A 15,902-nucleotide genomic window follows, 5' to 3' on the forward strand; every position below is an offset into this window, starting at 1 on the left:
AAAAAAAAAAAAAAGAAAAAGAAAAAGCACTCAGCTGACTCCCAATTCTGTAGGGTCAGCAAGGTAGATGTGGAATGAAAGAGAATGTGATCAGATTAAGGGAGTAGGAAAGTGTTCATTTTTCTCATTTGCCAAATACTATTTGGGGCAGGTCATCATTGAACTATAAGTTTGACATTTCAATTGCCTACATTTTTTGGCCTCAAAATTTCAACTTAAATGTCATTTCCTGTCTGTCTTCTTTATCTCCATGTTTCTATCATGTTCCTGGCTTTTTAGTGATTATGGTCATGATATTGCAAGAATACGTAACCACTGTTTTCCATGTGTGCTAACCAATGTTAACACACTTAAACTCCGAAATTCTATGCATCAATTATAGGAAAGACATTAGTATTTTATCAGTCACAAAGATACAAACCCATTGAAAAGTCAATACAAAACGTGGCCTCTGGCCTTTCGGACATGCATTTCCCTGCTAAGACACAACTTTTGCAGTTATTAGCCCAGTTTATACGCCTCTCAATCTATGACAAGTTCCCTCATCTCTCACCTAGTATTTCAATTCCCCTCTAAATTAAAGGGCTAAAAGAAATTACTCCTACCTTTTAACATTTCTTTTGTGACTTCCAGTAGTCTTACTAGTACTTGAGTGTTTACTATGGGCGATATACAACATACTGTATGGACTTTATGCCACTCAATTCTTTTGACATTCTTGGGAAGGAGCTCATTATCAAACAGAGGCTTAGGAAAGCAAAGTGGCTTGCTGGAGGTCAACAACTAGCATGAAGAAGGGTAGGGGTACAAACCTCTGTGGTCTAACACTGATGCTAGGCTAGGAGCGCTTTCTCTTCTACACTTAGGCTTCTGAGCACTCCTCCATCAGAGAAGGGTACGAGTGTCCACTCTTCATCTCTATCCCACTTTCCTGCTGATTCATCTTAAGTTCTGATGCAGATGATGTATTAGTACAGACCCGACTGTTATTTGAATAAAGGACAATAATCATTTCAGAGATAGAAATGCAGGAAAGCCTCATGTGGGAAGGATAGGTACTGCTGGGAAAAGACAGTACAGCTCCCAACACTTCCCTTCCTCCCTTCCTTCCTTAGGCTCATGTCTTTTGTCAGCCTTAATGTAACAATGCATCAAACATAGTTGGTATTCAACCCAAGAATTTAGGAAAACAGAACGTTTTAATTAAATGTACTGAAAGCATCCCTTAATTTACTTTACACATAAAATTTAACTAGGACGATTCATACATCCCACTTTCAGAACACAAACACTGAAATGTAAAGCATACTGAAGATGCATGTACTGAGGTCATAGAAGTAAAAGAACTTAAAAGACACGCCGACAAAATAATTACTAAAATTAGGCCAGGGGCCGGTCAGGTGGCCCAGTGGATGAAGATATTCATGGCCAAGCTTGATGACCCAAGTCTATTGCATTCACACAGACACATGCAAATACACACACCGACACACACACACACACACACACACACACACTCTAATTAAAAATTAAAACAAAAAGAGGTATTTGAACTGTAATTCTATTACTTTGGAGGCTGAGGTGGGAGTTTATCATGAGTTTGAGGCTAGCCTGGACTACAGAGGACTTAAATTGGTATATATATATATATATATATTGAGAGAGGTTGGAAAGATGTCTCAGTGGCTCAGAGCACTTGCTGCTCCTAGAAAGGACCCCGGTTTGGTTTCCACCACCACATGGCAGCTCACAACCATCCGTAACTCCAGATTCAGGGGATCCAAAGCCTCTTCTGACCTTCTTGGATAACAGGCATGTGTGAGGTGTACATATGCACACACAGGTCAACACTCATATCCATAAAATAAATAAATACAGATTTGATCAAAAGGAAAGTATATATAAAGAATACAGATTTAGCAAAAGTCCCACATTCAACCCTTGGCCAGTATGAATGAGATTTAAGATATCCTTATAATGCATGGATATTTAGAAGCTGTTGCTACGACTTTACTTATTTTCAATCTCCTCTATATGCAGATACATATATGTATGTATATGTGTCACGCATGGATCCACATGCCTCCTTTGCCATGTGAAAGTAAGTTACATATATCATAGCCTTTTATCCTTAAGGTATTCCTAATAAAGATACTACTGTATATCATTCTGTTAGGAGTTTCAAGACTTTCATTGATCTAATATACCTTCTGTATTCCAGACCTGTCAAATCACCGGATAATGTCTCCACCCCAGCCTAGGGTCAAGTATTTGTTTAGATTTTCTGTCTCTTATCACCTCTTAATGTCCAGCATCTTATCTGATGCCAGATGCCCTCCAAGGTTAGACTCAGACTATAAACTCTCAGTCAGGGTGGCACACAGATGACACTGTGTCCTTTTCAGGATATCACATTTTGGGTAACAATGGTGTCTTCATTGGTGAAGACAAGTTTTAGCATCAAACTGTTTTCTCAATTTTCCACTACATAATTACTATTTCTCTGTTATAATTAGCAGTGGTTTATAGAGTTACTTTTAAACTACACAACTATGTAGATATCTTGTTCATTAAAATTTCCTCCTAAATTTAGCATCTTAATTTGTTCCTAATTCAATCCTTACTAAAACATTCAAAATGCTTCTTTCCAAATCTAGTAGCATCTCTGCTGTTTCCAGTCAGCAATCCACAATCACCATGAGCCAGAGTGCTCCTCTACTCCATTAATTAGCTAATCTAATTATACATGGTACAGGCTCATGAGTTATCATTATTCTACAGTGCATCACTTATGTCTGTGATTAATGCTTTGATGTCCTGGTTCATCCAGATGCAGGCACAGAAGTCCCTGTCAAATAGCTCCTCATAGTATAGCTCTATTGACTTCAGCTCCAGGCATAACTGACCTGACTTCTCAGCCCTGAAATCCGTTATCTTTCTGGGACTGTATACATGACAGTGCTGGGAGTTTGTAGATTCTCAGAGAGGCTGCTCATCACATTCAAGTCTTCTAATTTCAGAAAGTTTGGTTGGATGATAATTTTCAATTTTGGTGTTTTCTTGTTCTGACTGGTTTCTTCATGAAACTCGGCAATTTATTTTCTTCTAGTGCACCTGAAAATAATACTTGGTAATTTAGTTTCCATTTGTATTTCTGTACTAAATGTTAGCAAATGGTAGCCAGCACCTTTATTCCATGAGCCATCTCATTGGCTCTAGTCTTTATTTTTGTTTTGTTTTTAATTTCAGATTGAGGCACATTTTTCTTAGCTGCAAATACCTAACTGAGGACATTCAGTTGAACGTGGCATGTTATGCTAAATTTCTTCTGTTTTGTTACTCAATTACTGTATATATTTTCACCAAGATGGAAACTTTAGGCCACATGAATTTTTGCAGCTGGCAATGATGGGAATTTTTTTTTCAGCTTTAAAACACTACTTCAAGAGCACCCTCTTCTGTGTAGGTGCATTATGGGTCATATTACTGCTGGCCCCAGGGTGAGAAGTGGACAAAGTCGTATCTTCTCTTTCTGTAAGACCCTTCACTTTCTTCTTGGTGTTTGCTCTCCAGTGATTTTTCCCACAAAGCACTGATTCTCAGAGGCTGCAATTTCTGGGTGCACACACCTCCAAATCCTGGCTGAGTGCCATCAAGTGCTGACCAATGCTTAAGATTTTGAGATTATTACACTGTTCTTTCTTGTACTGATTTCACTTGTTTTACTGAACTCTTGTTTCTCTTTATTCTTTGTCAGAGTCTTTAAAGCCGCCTCTGTTCTAGGTCCTGGGATGCAGTAGCAGGTCAGCTTTGGGACTTAGGCTGAAAATTATTTATTCTACTTACTATGGAGGTTTGTTCTGGTCTCTGTTACTGTCAGATGGAGGGTATGAGTCATGCATGGCTCTGTTATTATCTTGGCTAGTATGATGCTTTCTGTGAGGGCAGGGTGAGGGGAACGGAGAACCAAGCATTCACCACTGATCTTAACAGGCGTCTACTAACACCACAGTTGTATTTGGAGTGCATTCCCTGTCTGCTTTTACTTTTTCACAGTGCTCTTTGTCTTGTTCAAATCTGCTGCAACCTGGTAAAGACCACACAGGGTGAAAGGACATTCCTAATCACTTACCATGAGCACCTAACTAACTACAGCAATGCTGTTGTGCACTTTGGGGGAAGTGCTCGCTTTGTTTTTCTTTAATAAGACCTTCAAGTATAAATAACAAAAGAAAGAGAAAACAGAAAAGGGAAATGGAAGAGAGTAAGAGGAAAGCAACGAGACCGGTCATTTTGGTTCATGGAAGCCATTTTAGGGTTTTAAGTTTGTTTGATTAGTACAGCAGGACCCCAGTAGATACAAACTCCAAATGCTCCTTTTTCAGAGCTCTCTAATTTCCTCCTGTGCTGTCTGCAGCTGCGAATTCTGAGATAAGACGAAGCATTACTGCTTTAAAGGTATACCTCACACACTGTTACACACAAAAGGATGCATGGATAGTCTCAGGCACTGTACCCCGTGAGCCCCGCCATCCCTGCAATCCTCCCACCCCACACTACTTACCTGTTTCACATTCTGGAGTTCTTCTATCAATTGTTTCCTGTGCTTTTCCGATTCCAGTAACTTCTCCTGTGTTTGAAAACCACCGAATGAGTAGCACGTCACCATGACACCACAAATGATTCTTAGTCCCCGCTTCAAAGTTTACTCCCCAGACATCAAGTTGCTACAATTCTCCTAATGAAATTCCTGGTTATATTTCTGGCTTTACATGTCATTTACTAGTGGTCAATGATCTAAGTCTAACTGTGGTGAAAACATCTGGATTGCCCTATATAATGCCCAAATCTGAGAGCTCCAGAAGAAGTTGGTCAGGACCTAAGCAGGCAAACAGCAACTAAATGTGGGTGACAGCAGTCATTACCAAAGAGCTACCAGACTGAATAGTCTTATTCTAAATTAGATTGGGGGGAGGGGAGTTTTAATCAAACCAAAGAAAAAGACTGGGTCGACTCTTAGCTTCCTAATGTAATATTTGCCCATTTTTGAACAATTATTCAAAAAAAGGATAGAACTATTATAGCTAAAATGTAAAGTATATATGGGAATATGGGCATAAAGGTAAAATATGATCATCTTTGAACCTAAAACTAAACCCAACATGAACTCTGAGATGTCCCACCTTGATGAGTGGTACAGTCAGAAATGCTTAGTGACCCAGGAGCCATCTTATTGAAAACATGAGCAGGGTTACTGGAACTTTAAATAGAGTGGCGAAGATTCAGGGCAATGCCACGACATACAGAAGAGGCAGAGCCTGGCGTCTGGGGCAATGCAGCCCTCTTTGCGCTACTCTACCAGCCTCCTGCGCACACAGTACTCTCTCTGCTTATCTCTGCACGTGTAAATGGGATGTGCATCTGTTCCCACTCTTCTGTGAACAGCAGGAGCAGGTGGGATTTGGGTTAAACAGTTCCCAGAGCACTGTTAAGGATCACTTCTGCAAAATAAAAAGTAGCCAGGGGCCTAAAATTACTTATTTGTACTTTGAGTGAGACACAAAGCTGTCAAAGGCTGATGATGACTGAAAGCCCACCATTCCTACTCTACGGTCTACTTAACAAGCTCTGCTGCTCTGTGCGTCCCTGTATGTGGGAGCGGGCGTGTATGTTTGTATATGTGTGTGTGTGTGTGTGTCTCCACATGTGTGTAGATGCCTGTAACAAAATAGGCAGAATAACTGAAAATGTAACATTACTGCAAGCAAAATATTTATTGCTTGATATACTACTTATACCACTTTTAATTTTTAAATTAAATTGATTCATTTTATTTGATATGTGTGAGTGTTTGACCCACATGTGTGCTTGGGGCCCACAGAGGCCACTGAGAAGAAGGCATTGGATCCCCTGGAACTGGAGTTATGTATTTTTGTGAGCCATCATGTGAGTGCCTGGAACAGACCTGGATTCTCTGTAAGAATAATAAGCACTATTATTGAGTGGGACACCTCTATAGCCTTTCTAAATCTTTAAAAAATACATCGGTCTCAGAGGAAAAAAAAATCAATGTAGAAGAAAAGCAAAGTCTTTTTTTTTTTTTTTTAAATTCTGGGACTTTAGGGTTTGCAACATTAAAATATGCTCAGTTACAGTTGCTGAACTTGAAAGGTGATCTTGATTGAATGGCTCCTCAGGGGACCCTTGTTTAAATGTTACACGAGTATGGCTTACACAATGTTAAATTAAAATTCTAGCAATTAATATTGACATTCAAATAAAACTCAAAATATATCATTAAATCTAGCAGTGAAAAACTTTAGGGAAATGAAAAATATGCAAGACCCTCTGATACCCTTGATATCATGGATTTTGTTTGTGTAAAGATGAATCATACAGGAAATATGGTCTTAGCAATGTGACCAACACTTCAGGATGGTTCTGTGAGAGTTGGAAGAAACTGGTAACTTTTAAAATGAATTCTGTATTTTCATCTAGCTATGCCAACTTGTGGAAAGGTGGTGAGTTTCAGAATTATAAAATATAACCATATTTGTGGGAAGTTCACTTCTGTTTGGAAGGAATATGAATTACCAAAGCCTTATGAGAGAAAATTTGGAGAAATGTACAGAATGTTTTACATTAGCATACTTTAATACTGCAATTCCATTTTCACAGATTTAGTGTGAACTTCCACAACCGCCTATCCACACTCCTACCAAGTTACTAAGATTTATTTTTATTTTCATTTTGTGTGTGTATCTACTATGTATATGCCATGCATGTGCGGTGTCCTTGGAGGCCAGAAGGTAGTGTTGAATGCCCAAGAGTTGGAGCAAAGGAAGGTACAGGCCACGTGATGTGGATGCTGAGACCTAACTCAGGTTCTCTGGACTAGGAGCAAGGGCTTCTAACCGCTGAGCCATCTCTGTAATCCCTGGAGTTATTGCTGATCATTGAAAACTGAAGCTAACCTAAATATCCATTACCAGAGAACTGATTTAAGACCCTGGAAGCTGGTGTAGGGGGGGGGGTCTCTACCATGGAAGATGTGCAAGAGCTGTAGTAGGACCTCCCATGATTCAGTCTGAGCCACGGAGAAACAAAAGCCCAGCTGTACTAAAATGGGCCCGTAAGAACTAAGTTATGCATGAGTTAATACAATAGGCTTCTTTTTAGCTACTTAAGACTTCACTTTTAAGAGTCGTTTTAGGCTTATTATTAAATGCAGAGGAAGGTAAGTAGTACCTATGTGTTTCTGACACCTACATTCATACATTTATATTTTTAAAATGTGATCTGTTTGGGCTGTCTTCAGAAACTCTCAGAGGATATGCCAAACATTTTTAATATTGGTCTCGTCTAAAGACTGGCATTATAAAAACAAAAACAAAACAAAACAAAAACAGTAGAAAGAAAAATGTGTTTCTTTTTTGAATAAAGAATTTATACCAATAAAACTAAATCAAATAACTAGACAGCTTCACCTAACAAAATAATTTAAAAATGTGTAATTTTTACAGCAAAGTGATCATAAAGTTCTTATGTTGCTTTCCTTGGAACATATCACAGCTCCCTGTAAAAGTCAGGATTTAACTTAAACTTAATAGTCCATTTAGAACAGAATGACACTATAGAGAAAGAAGCAAAATGTTACTGTGCATTTAGAGCAAATGTGATTTGTTCTCTCCTGAAAGCACAATGCCTTCATTTTTCAAATTACATTAGCAATACACTAAGTCCCTCAGACATGACCCTGCACCTGGAAGAGAAAGTCTTCCATGAACATCAGAGGATTTCAAATTTGTCACAGCTTGCTCAGTTGGCTCCTCCGCTACACCTGCTCTTGCCATCAACATTGAGAGACCAGGAGTCAGAGGAGCCAGATCGGACAGGAGAGGAACACGCACTCACCGCACACACTGCGCATGTCACGGAGTGAAACTAAGGGAGTGGTGACCTTGAGGATGACTCTGAAGACAACTGCACAGATGACTCGATCCGATTGGATACTAATATGCTTCCATTAAAAACAAAAGGAGCTCACTCCTTCAGAGTCCAATCTGGGAACATGTCTTTCTAATGGCAAGCACAAGGGCGCCGAGGAGAGGCTTACCTTAAGCACATCCCGTTCCTCTAGAGCAGCGTTTCTTTCTTGTCTAAGTTTTCCCACTTCATCTGCTTCTAGAGAATCACAGGGGAGAAGCTGTCAACATCAAAATACAGAAGTTATGCATCAGATGCTAACTTTGTGAACAGAAAGCCATTTTCACCACCCCCAAACGTCGCTCCACGTCAAAATTGAGGTTTTACTTTGGAGTTGTTTGACTGGGTAAGAGGAAACTTGTATGGGGCCATTTCCCTCATCAGGCTGACCTTATACTGCTGTTACTCAGAATCTATATTATTAAAAGATATACATTTAACTTTTTTATTTTATACATGCCTATTTTAATTTTATATGTACACGTGTGTGCCTGTTTGTATGCAGTGCCTATGGAGGCCAGAAGAGGGCAGTGGGTCCTCTGGAGCTGGAGGTATAGGCGTCCATGTTGGTGCTGAGACCTGAGCCCAGGTCCTCTGCGAGAACAGTCAGAGCTCTCAAGGACTGTAGTCTCCAGCCCCAAGCTGGCTTGGAACGTTCGCTCCTGTCGAGATCAGCCATCCATGATACTTGATTAGACTGATACAGAGTCATACTCTGATGGATAGCCGTCTGCTGCCAAGGCAGGAGCTCTCCTGGGGGTGGGGGTGGGTGTGAGCCTTGCCTTTTCTGTGTATGACCTCATGGGCTTTCTGGAACTTTATATTATGTCCAGTGGCCTTTTCTTCCTACATGTTAACTAGAAGAGGAATGGGATCAGTCTCAAAGTTTGTATGTAACTATCTTATTTTGAAGACTGCCTTCCACTTACAACCACTTTATATCTTTTTTTTTTTTTTTTTTTTTCTGTTTCAGTCTAATACTTTTACTGGTGATAATGGAGGGTGAGAAGGAGTTTCACTGTGTACCCCAGGTTTGTCATGAACTTGCTTCAACATCTTAAGTTCTAAGAGTACAGGCACACACCATTATACCCAACTTCATTCTACACTCCCTGGTCACTTTTGTTCTAACAATGAATTCAAATGCTAACTTTGTTATACATCTCTACTGAATGTTACTTTCCTTGATCAAATAGCGTTATGTTACTATTCCGGCCTTGCTATATAATAGCGTTATGTTACTATTCCGGCCTTGCTATATAATGCAGCTTTAAAGTTGTAGTTGTTTGTGTATGTGGCTCTCTAGTAAACCAACTATACAAGGCAAATCTATCTTTATAGCATGTGCCATCACACCTAACCCAATGTCATCAACACTGTCATCATCCATGTGTATCTGATATCTTACAGATGGGTATTTAGAAGTTATAAAAAGTTGAAACACAGCGGGGATTACATCTTGACCCAGTATAAGCAAAACATTACAGTCTCATCACTTATGAGTCAGTTTGAGATTTTCCTTCAGCTTTACCCCATTTGTTAAAACAGTGGCCTCAATGCACCAAACTGACAAGAGCCTGAATTGTGAAAATTTTACTTTAGGGGACTGACAGCATGTTCAATGTTCAGCCTGCTGTTTGAAGATAATCCATTCCTGATACTTGATTAGACTGCTAGGGCACCGTAGCTTAACGGATGGCCGTCTGCTGTTGTGCCAGGGCTGTGCTGGGTGTAGATGGAGGTGCCAACCTTGCCTCTCTGTGTATGACCTTGTGCTGGCAGCAGGTGTAGCACTACACTGTGTGAAGCTTTTAATATAGAAATGATGATTAGAATCACAGCCAGACACTTACATTCTGGGTTATAAATGCCACCTTCTCCTCAATCAAAAAGTTCATTGTCAAATAAACAAAAGGAGGATTGACATATACTGACTCAGCAATTCCCCTACCTCCTTAAAAAGGTGACAGCCCAGACGTCTGAGTCAGAGACAACTGGAAGAGCTAGTCACAGTGCACACACTCCAGTTATGAACCTAGTAACTAAAAGCAAGAATGATGGGCTAATGGACTCCACCTTTATTATGTCAAAACAGCATCTCTTGTCCAGGTGGAAATGGGAGCCTCCTGCAAACCCATGTGAGAGGCTTCTGAAGAGTGGCTTCACCTGAGATACATGGCAGATATCCAGCAAGCTATAGACTTATCATTGCTGTATCTTGTCATATATGTCATATATATATATGATATATATATACACACATATGTATATATGTGTGTGTATATACACATCACACACACATATATACACACAAACACACACACATTTATATATACACACACATATACACACACATGTGTGTGTATGTATGTGTGATACACACATTTTTTTTCACTAAAGATATTAAAATATGAGGCTGGATGTGGTAGAGCGTGCCTATATCTCAGCACTTGGCAGTAGACCAGTAGGAACAGGAACTCAAGGCTAGCTTAGGCCACTTACTAAATTTGAGGCCAGCGAGGGCTATATGAGCACTTCTCAAAGATTCTCAAAATAAAATAAAACTAAGAAAAATAAAGCCAATGAACCATGAAATGAGAAACTAGGGCAGAGTTGGCAGCAGGTCCTTACTGCAACTTTTTCTGCTCTTGTCCCCCCACTTCCCAGACAGCATCCTAAATCCTAGTCCTTCTTGCCCTAGCCCTATCAACAGTCACTCTCAAGGACTCATTCCAACCCATCAACCACAGACTCCACTCAGAGCTTCTCTGCTTTTTTGACCTCTACCTCAGAACACATTAACTTTGTCATCCTCTTACCCGCTTCCTTCCCGCGGCTGCCAAAACCTCCAGCTGGCCTGATCTGTTGCATTTTCTCTCAACTCCAACAGAACTACCCTTAAGCTGGCTTCTGAAGCCATCTTTAAATGCTTTTATTTATAACATAGATACTGCACAAGGGATCGCGTTTCCTACTGCTATGAATGCTTGGTGGTCCAAATGAGAAGAATTGAAGGAGACTGTCTCCTTCAATTGAAGGAGAACAAACTTCAGACAGATAAATCAATTTGTGGATCCACAATCCAACATTTCTGCTCTTGCAGTTAATTTATCTGATAGTATTCGTGTTTGCTAATGCCTCCACCAGAATCCCCAAACCCAACTTTTGGGTGATGATGCATCAGTGAATCTGGTCAGTGCTGGATGAATGAAATAAGCCAGGCAGGACCTTTGAATAGAAAATGCAATGCCTTTTACTCCTTTGCTCCTGTGGCCCCACTCTTCTCTCAAGGAGCAGGAAGTATTTAAAGTCCTATTTAGCAGGAGATGAAGAACTGAACACCCTCCCTTTCCCTTCTATGATTATGAAGGTCCTCATTCCTAAGGAGGGACGGTAGAGGATGGCAGGTAGGGAGAAAAGGATGGAAAAGGGCCATTTTCAAGCACTATTTGCAACATGTACATATCTCTGCCAGCTCCCTGGTAAAATGGTATGATCTGTGGGTAGTAACATCTTCCCTGATATAGACAGCAAGTATACTCCATTTTGGATATCCCCTTTGAAACACACCAATACCAGCATAGTAACAAATTTCTGATGCAAATGACATCGTTATGGTCAGTAACCCTCTTTACAAATAGTTCGGTTAGTGGGTGATAATATACACATTCATGTGGACAGCAAAAGCTCTTGCCCAGCCAAGGCCAGTAGACCTACTGTGATGTAGGGGTAAAAAAACCAAACAACTTGTCTTAAAACTCAAAAAGGGTACTCTGATGGCAGAAATATAAAGTCAGAGGCAGACAGAAATGGGAGGAATAGCGTTCTCTTAATGAGATGTGGGCTCACATACCCCTAAGCTCCTCTGAACCAGCGGCCTGCAGAGCCTCACTGCTAAGCTTGCTCACCTTCCGAGTTCTCATGCAGAAAGGGTAACTTTTCCTTTTTCCATCTTCCTACCCTAGACACGGGCTAGACTCCTAAGCCAGCTTGTTCTAATACTCAGGCCCTTTTCACTCTGTCTTAAGGCTCCTCCACACATCAATCTACTGACCTCTGACTCCTTTAGGAGGTAAAGCCTGAAGCAGGCCATTACTTGTTGGGCGGGCCTTACTTTCTATTATGCCTCAGGGCGGCTGGGATTTCCAAAATACCTGCCCTGTTGTTTCCCCCTCAAATGCCAGAGCGACTGACCTTGATCTTAGGTCCTGATTCTATTTTGAAATTCTTTTATCTATGAGACTAAGACCCTGAGAGGTGGACTTTATATCCCCTCATAATATTCTCACTTTTCGGCTTCGACAAGTGGCTCTTTTATTCTTTATCCTATTACACCTCACGTTCACTTTGGCTCAGATTCCTTTGACTTTGCCTACCTAAACCACATTACTTCCCTTCAGGGCTGAATGTATACCCAAGTCACTGTCCTTAACCTCTCCTTATAAAATGTCTTACAGTCCAGGGATGAGACTTGACACAAGTGACTAAATGTACTCCCTAGCACCAACAACCCTACAGAGCAGACCACTTACAATGAACACAACTATCTATAATATAGAGCCAGTTCTCTGGAGCAGATCATCTCATGGCAGCCAGGCTCCGGTGTCCATGGCTTCCAAGGGCCACTTGTAGCGGTGGAGCTCGGGCACCAATGGGTGGGTGACCAGGACTACTTACTTATTTATACTTCCTCTCCATGACCCCATTGTTACTCTATGTAAACCAGAGAACATTCTAACACCCTGCATATGGACAGAGGGTCGCTGGATCCCTTTATATGTGCTTACTAATGTGCTACAGTTGACTAGAACATGTCTGTCCCCTTGCTTTTCACACAAAAAGGGAAGAAGGCATCAATTGTCTTTATCAACCATGAAAGGAGAACATATGAGTAAGAACACAGGCATCCCATGTAAAATAATTATAAACTTGACCCTATTATTGTGAAACTAAGGCTGCTGAGGGCAGCCATAGTGGAATTTCCCCACCTCCTCGGACTGTCTCAGAGTAGGCACTCCAGTGCTTTGCACATAAACACGATGGGGACTTACACAATGAAACAGTAATGTGCTCTTTATTTGTTTGTGGTGAGCTAGTTAACAAACTGTGTCTTATATAATGCTTTTAAAATAGGGGTACTTTTTCACTTATGAATTGCAAGATGGATTTTTAATGAAATGGAATTCAATGATATTAAGTGAGAATTCAATGTGTGCTTTGAGAGACTTCTTTCACTGTACATGTGCCTGTGATGGATACATTCATTCTTATGGATCCCATTGGAGAAGAAAAGGACCGCTCACACTTGACAATAATATCTTCTGTGTGATGATAAGCAGAAGGCAACAAGCAGAATTTCATAAAGTAATAATGACTATTGCACAACCTTTTGATCTACGGCCTCAAGAAGAAATCATTGGCACGCAGAGCATCTTGCACAACGGCCACCAGTCTGGTGCTTTTGCTTTCAAACTATTGCAGACTGACAACAGTCTTTCTTATCTGCCCTAAATCCTGTCGGTAAGAAGGAAATAGATTACTCATTCAGAGCATGTTCTTTGCTTTGCAGCTGCTCAAAAAGCGCTACAGGCTCACACAAGTCCCTACTTTACCGCCACACTGAAAACTAGCACTGCCTTGGCTTGATTGATGGGCACAGCAACCTTGAGAAGTGCTTGGCAGCACGAGACAGGTCTGCCTGGAACGTCATGAAGTTAAGCACATAAGATTCACATCAGCATAGGTGAAGGGAGCTCGACAGCTCAGGTTTTGCTAAATTCCACAGGGTTCCTAATAACTCTCTGCCTTCATGCTGAGAAAGCCAGGTATGTCCTGAGAGCAACCGAGCAGCTAGGATTTGGGGTAACTTCAGTGAGTAAAATGACCAGTATTTACATACATATGTATTTTTTAAAAAGTGGTTTGAAACGGTAAAAAGAATGGCGTGAGTAATCTTTAAATGAGAGGATCTGATTATTATTTTCTTTTTTTTAATTTATTTTTTTATTAATAAATTAATCAATCACCCAGCCTCTGCATTGCTTGAAACGTAACTGATACCAATCGAAGCCTCCCATGGGAAAGGCTGTATTTTCAAAGCAATCGGGCTGTGGTTTGGATGAGCTCTCAGGTTTTGGAGACGTGGTCTTCAGTGTGCGGTGATGGGTGGAGGGTCTTCAGGAGGTGAAGCCTACTGAAGGTCATTGCTTTTGGGCTTTTCAAAATGTGCTTATTCTCACTAGGGCTTCTTCTCTGGGATGCTGTCTGTCTGCCTACAGGCCCTCCTCAGAGGTACATTAGTGAACCTCTCCAATTCTGGTCTTTGACCTGCGACTGGAAAACTGGCAGTTAGGTTGTTCATAAGAATTCTTAATATAAAGTTATACCAGGATATCATTATAGGTTTACAGAAAATGGAAGAACTAACAAATAAAGTGAAGAAGTTCTGAGTATAAAGTGTTGACTATAAGTTTAAAATAATAATTTAGGCACTAAAAACTATTTTGTTTGGATTCTATTAGATCTGCTGTAAAGTGTTACATATAATAATTGGACCCCCAAAATATTATGGTAATAAACCATTGAGTTAAGTGGGGAAACACAAGAAAGTAATCTAGAAAGGCAGACATTCAGTATTTATATAGTTACATATACTTAGATATATTCTCATAACATAAAATTAAAACCAGTGACAAGAAATAAAAATTCTTTTTAATAACATAACTAAGTATAACATATTTGGTAATTAAACTGATAGAAAATTTATGATGCAAATGCAATTTATGTACTTTTCTTAAAATAAGAACCATGATAAGGGAAAGTAGTCATATTTAGTTCATAACCAACCATTCTATAAATTTAATACAATTCCAATAGAGTAAGTACCACAATAGTTAATACCATGACAAAAATCACTTAAAATGTCATTTTTCAGATCAATAGTAAGAAGCTAATAATACTCTTAGCTTATTAGTAACAATGAACACAGTATTAAGTAGCTAAAAAAATAAGGGACCAAACAGAGAGAAACAGATGAACGGAAGAGAGACTGGGACAAAGAACACATCTACATACTTAGTGACAATCCCCTACTCAGAAAGTCAGGGCAACCAAATGTGGGCTTTGCCAGCTTTAGTCTTAGTAAAATGTTGGGATTGGTTTTAATATTATTTATATCCATACAAAATTAATTACATGGGAACCAGCATGTCTGCCTGTAAGATGCTGATGTCTCCAGTCAGCTTTGATTGGGGGAAATAAAGAGTGATTAGCAGCCAGTGGCTGGGCAGGGGGACAGAAGTGGGACTTTTAGATTTCCTGGGCAAGGGACAAGGAGAGGAGGAAGGGCAGAATCACCATGATGGGAAAACAGGGAGATCAGACTTAAGAGTTGCAGGAGAGAAAACATCTAGCCATATGACAACCAGATAAATACAGATGAATAAAATTTGATTTAATTGTTTTTAAGGATAGAAAGGAGTATAATGGTAATTGTTTAAGAGTTTTAAAGAAATTTAGGCCTTTGATCTCAAATTCAGAAAACAAATATACAGAGATAAAACTAGATTAAATGAAAAAAAAATTAAAAGGTCTATGCCAGGGCAAATACTCAGATTCTTTGAATGTAGTCTACAAGGGAGTTCTGGGATTGTTTAGCCTGGTATGACAAACTAGAAGCCTAAAAATAGGAATAGAAGGGAATTTAATTGAAGTTAAATATATAGATGAACAAATAGAGGCTTTTGATCAAATTGTAGGTCACAAGCAGGGGATAAGAGGAAGGACCTAATCTCAGACAGATAATAAAAACTTATGTTAATTCAAGTTACATAAAGAGAAAGGGGACATATATACCCACAGAGGTATTAATCTCCTAGAAGAGAGAATTTAAGTATATATAGATGAGCAAATAACTT

The 15,902-nt window shown here is 39.8% G+C and overlaps 1 protein-coding gene across 2 annotated transcripts in view; it reads right to left on the reverse strand.

Annotated features, from left to right (window-relative positions):
- Stxbp4 (syntaxin binding protein 4) overlaps positions 1-15,902 on the reverse strand; it is a 152,970-nt gene that overhangs the window by 84,213 nt on the left and 52,855 nt on the right. For both annotated transcript variants that reach the window (XM_021177757.2, XM_029483796.1), the window contains exons 11-12: positions 8,117-8,206; positions 4,565-4,630 (exon numbers count right to left, since the gene is read on the reverse strand). In XM_021177757.2, the coding sequence (XP_021033416.1) occupies positions 4,565-4,630; positions 8,117-8,206 (156 nt within the window). The remainder of the gene's footprint in view (positions 1-4,564; positions 4,631-8,116; positions 8,207-15,902) is intronic.

Source organism: Mus caroli, chromosome 11, assembly GCF_900094665.2.
Source record: "Mus caroli chromosome 11, CAROLI_EIJ_v1.1, whole genome shotgun sequence".
NCBI lineage: Eukaryota > Metazoa > Chordata > Mammalia > Rodentia > Muridae > Mus > Mus caroli.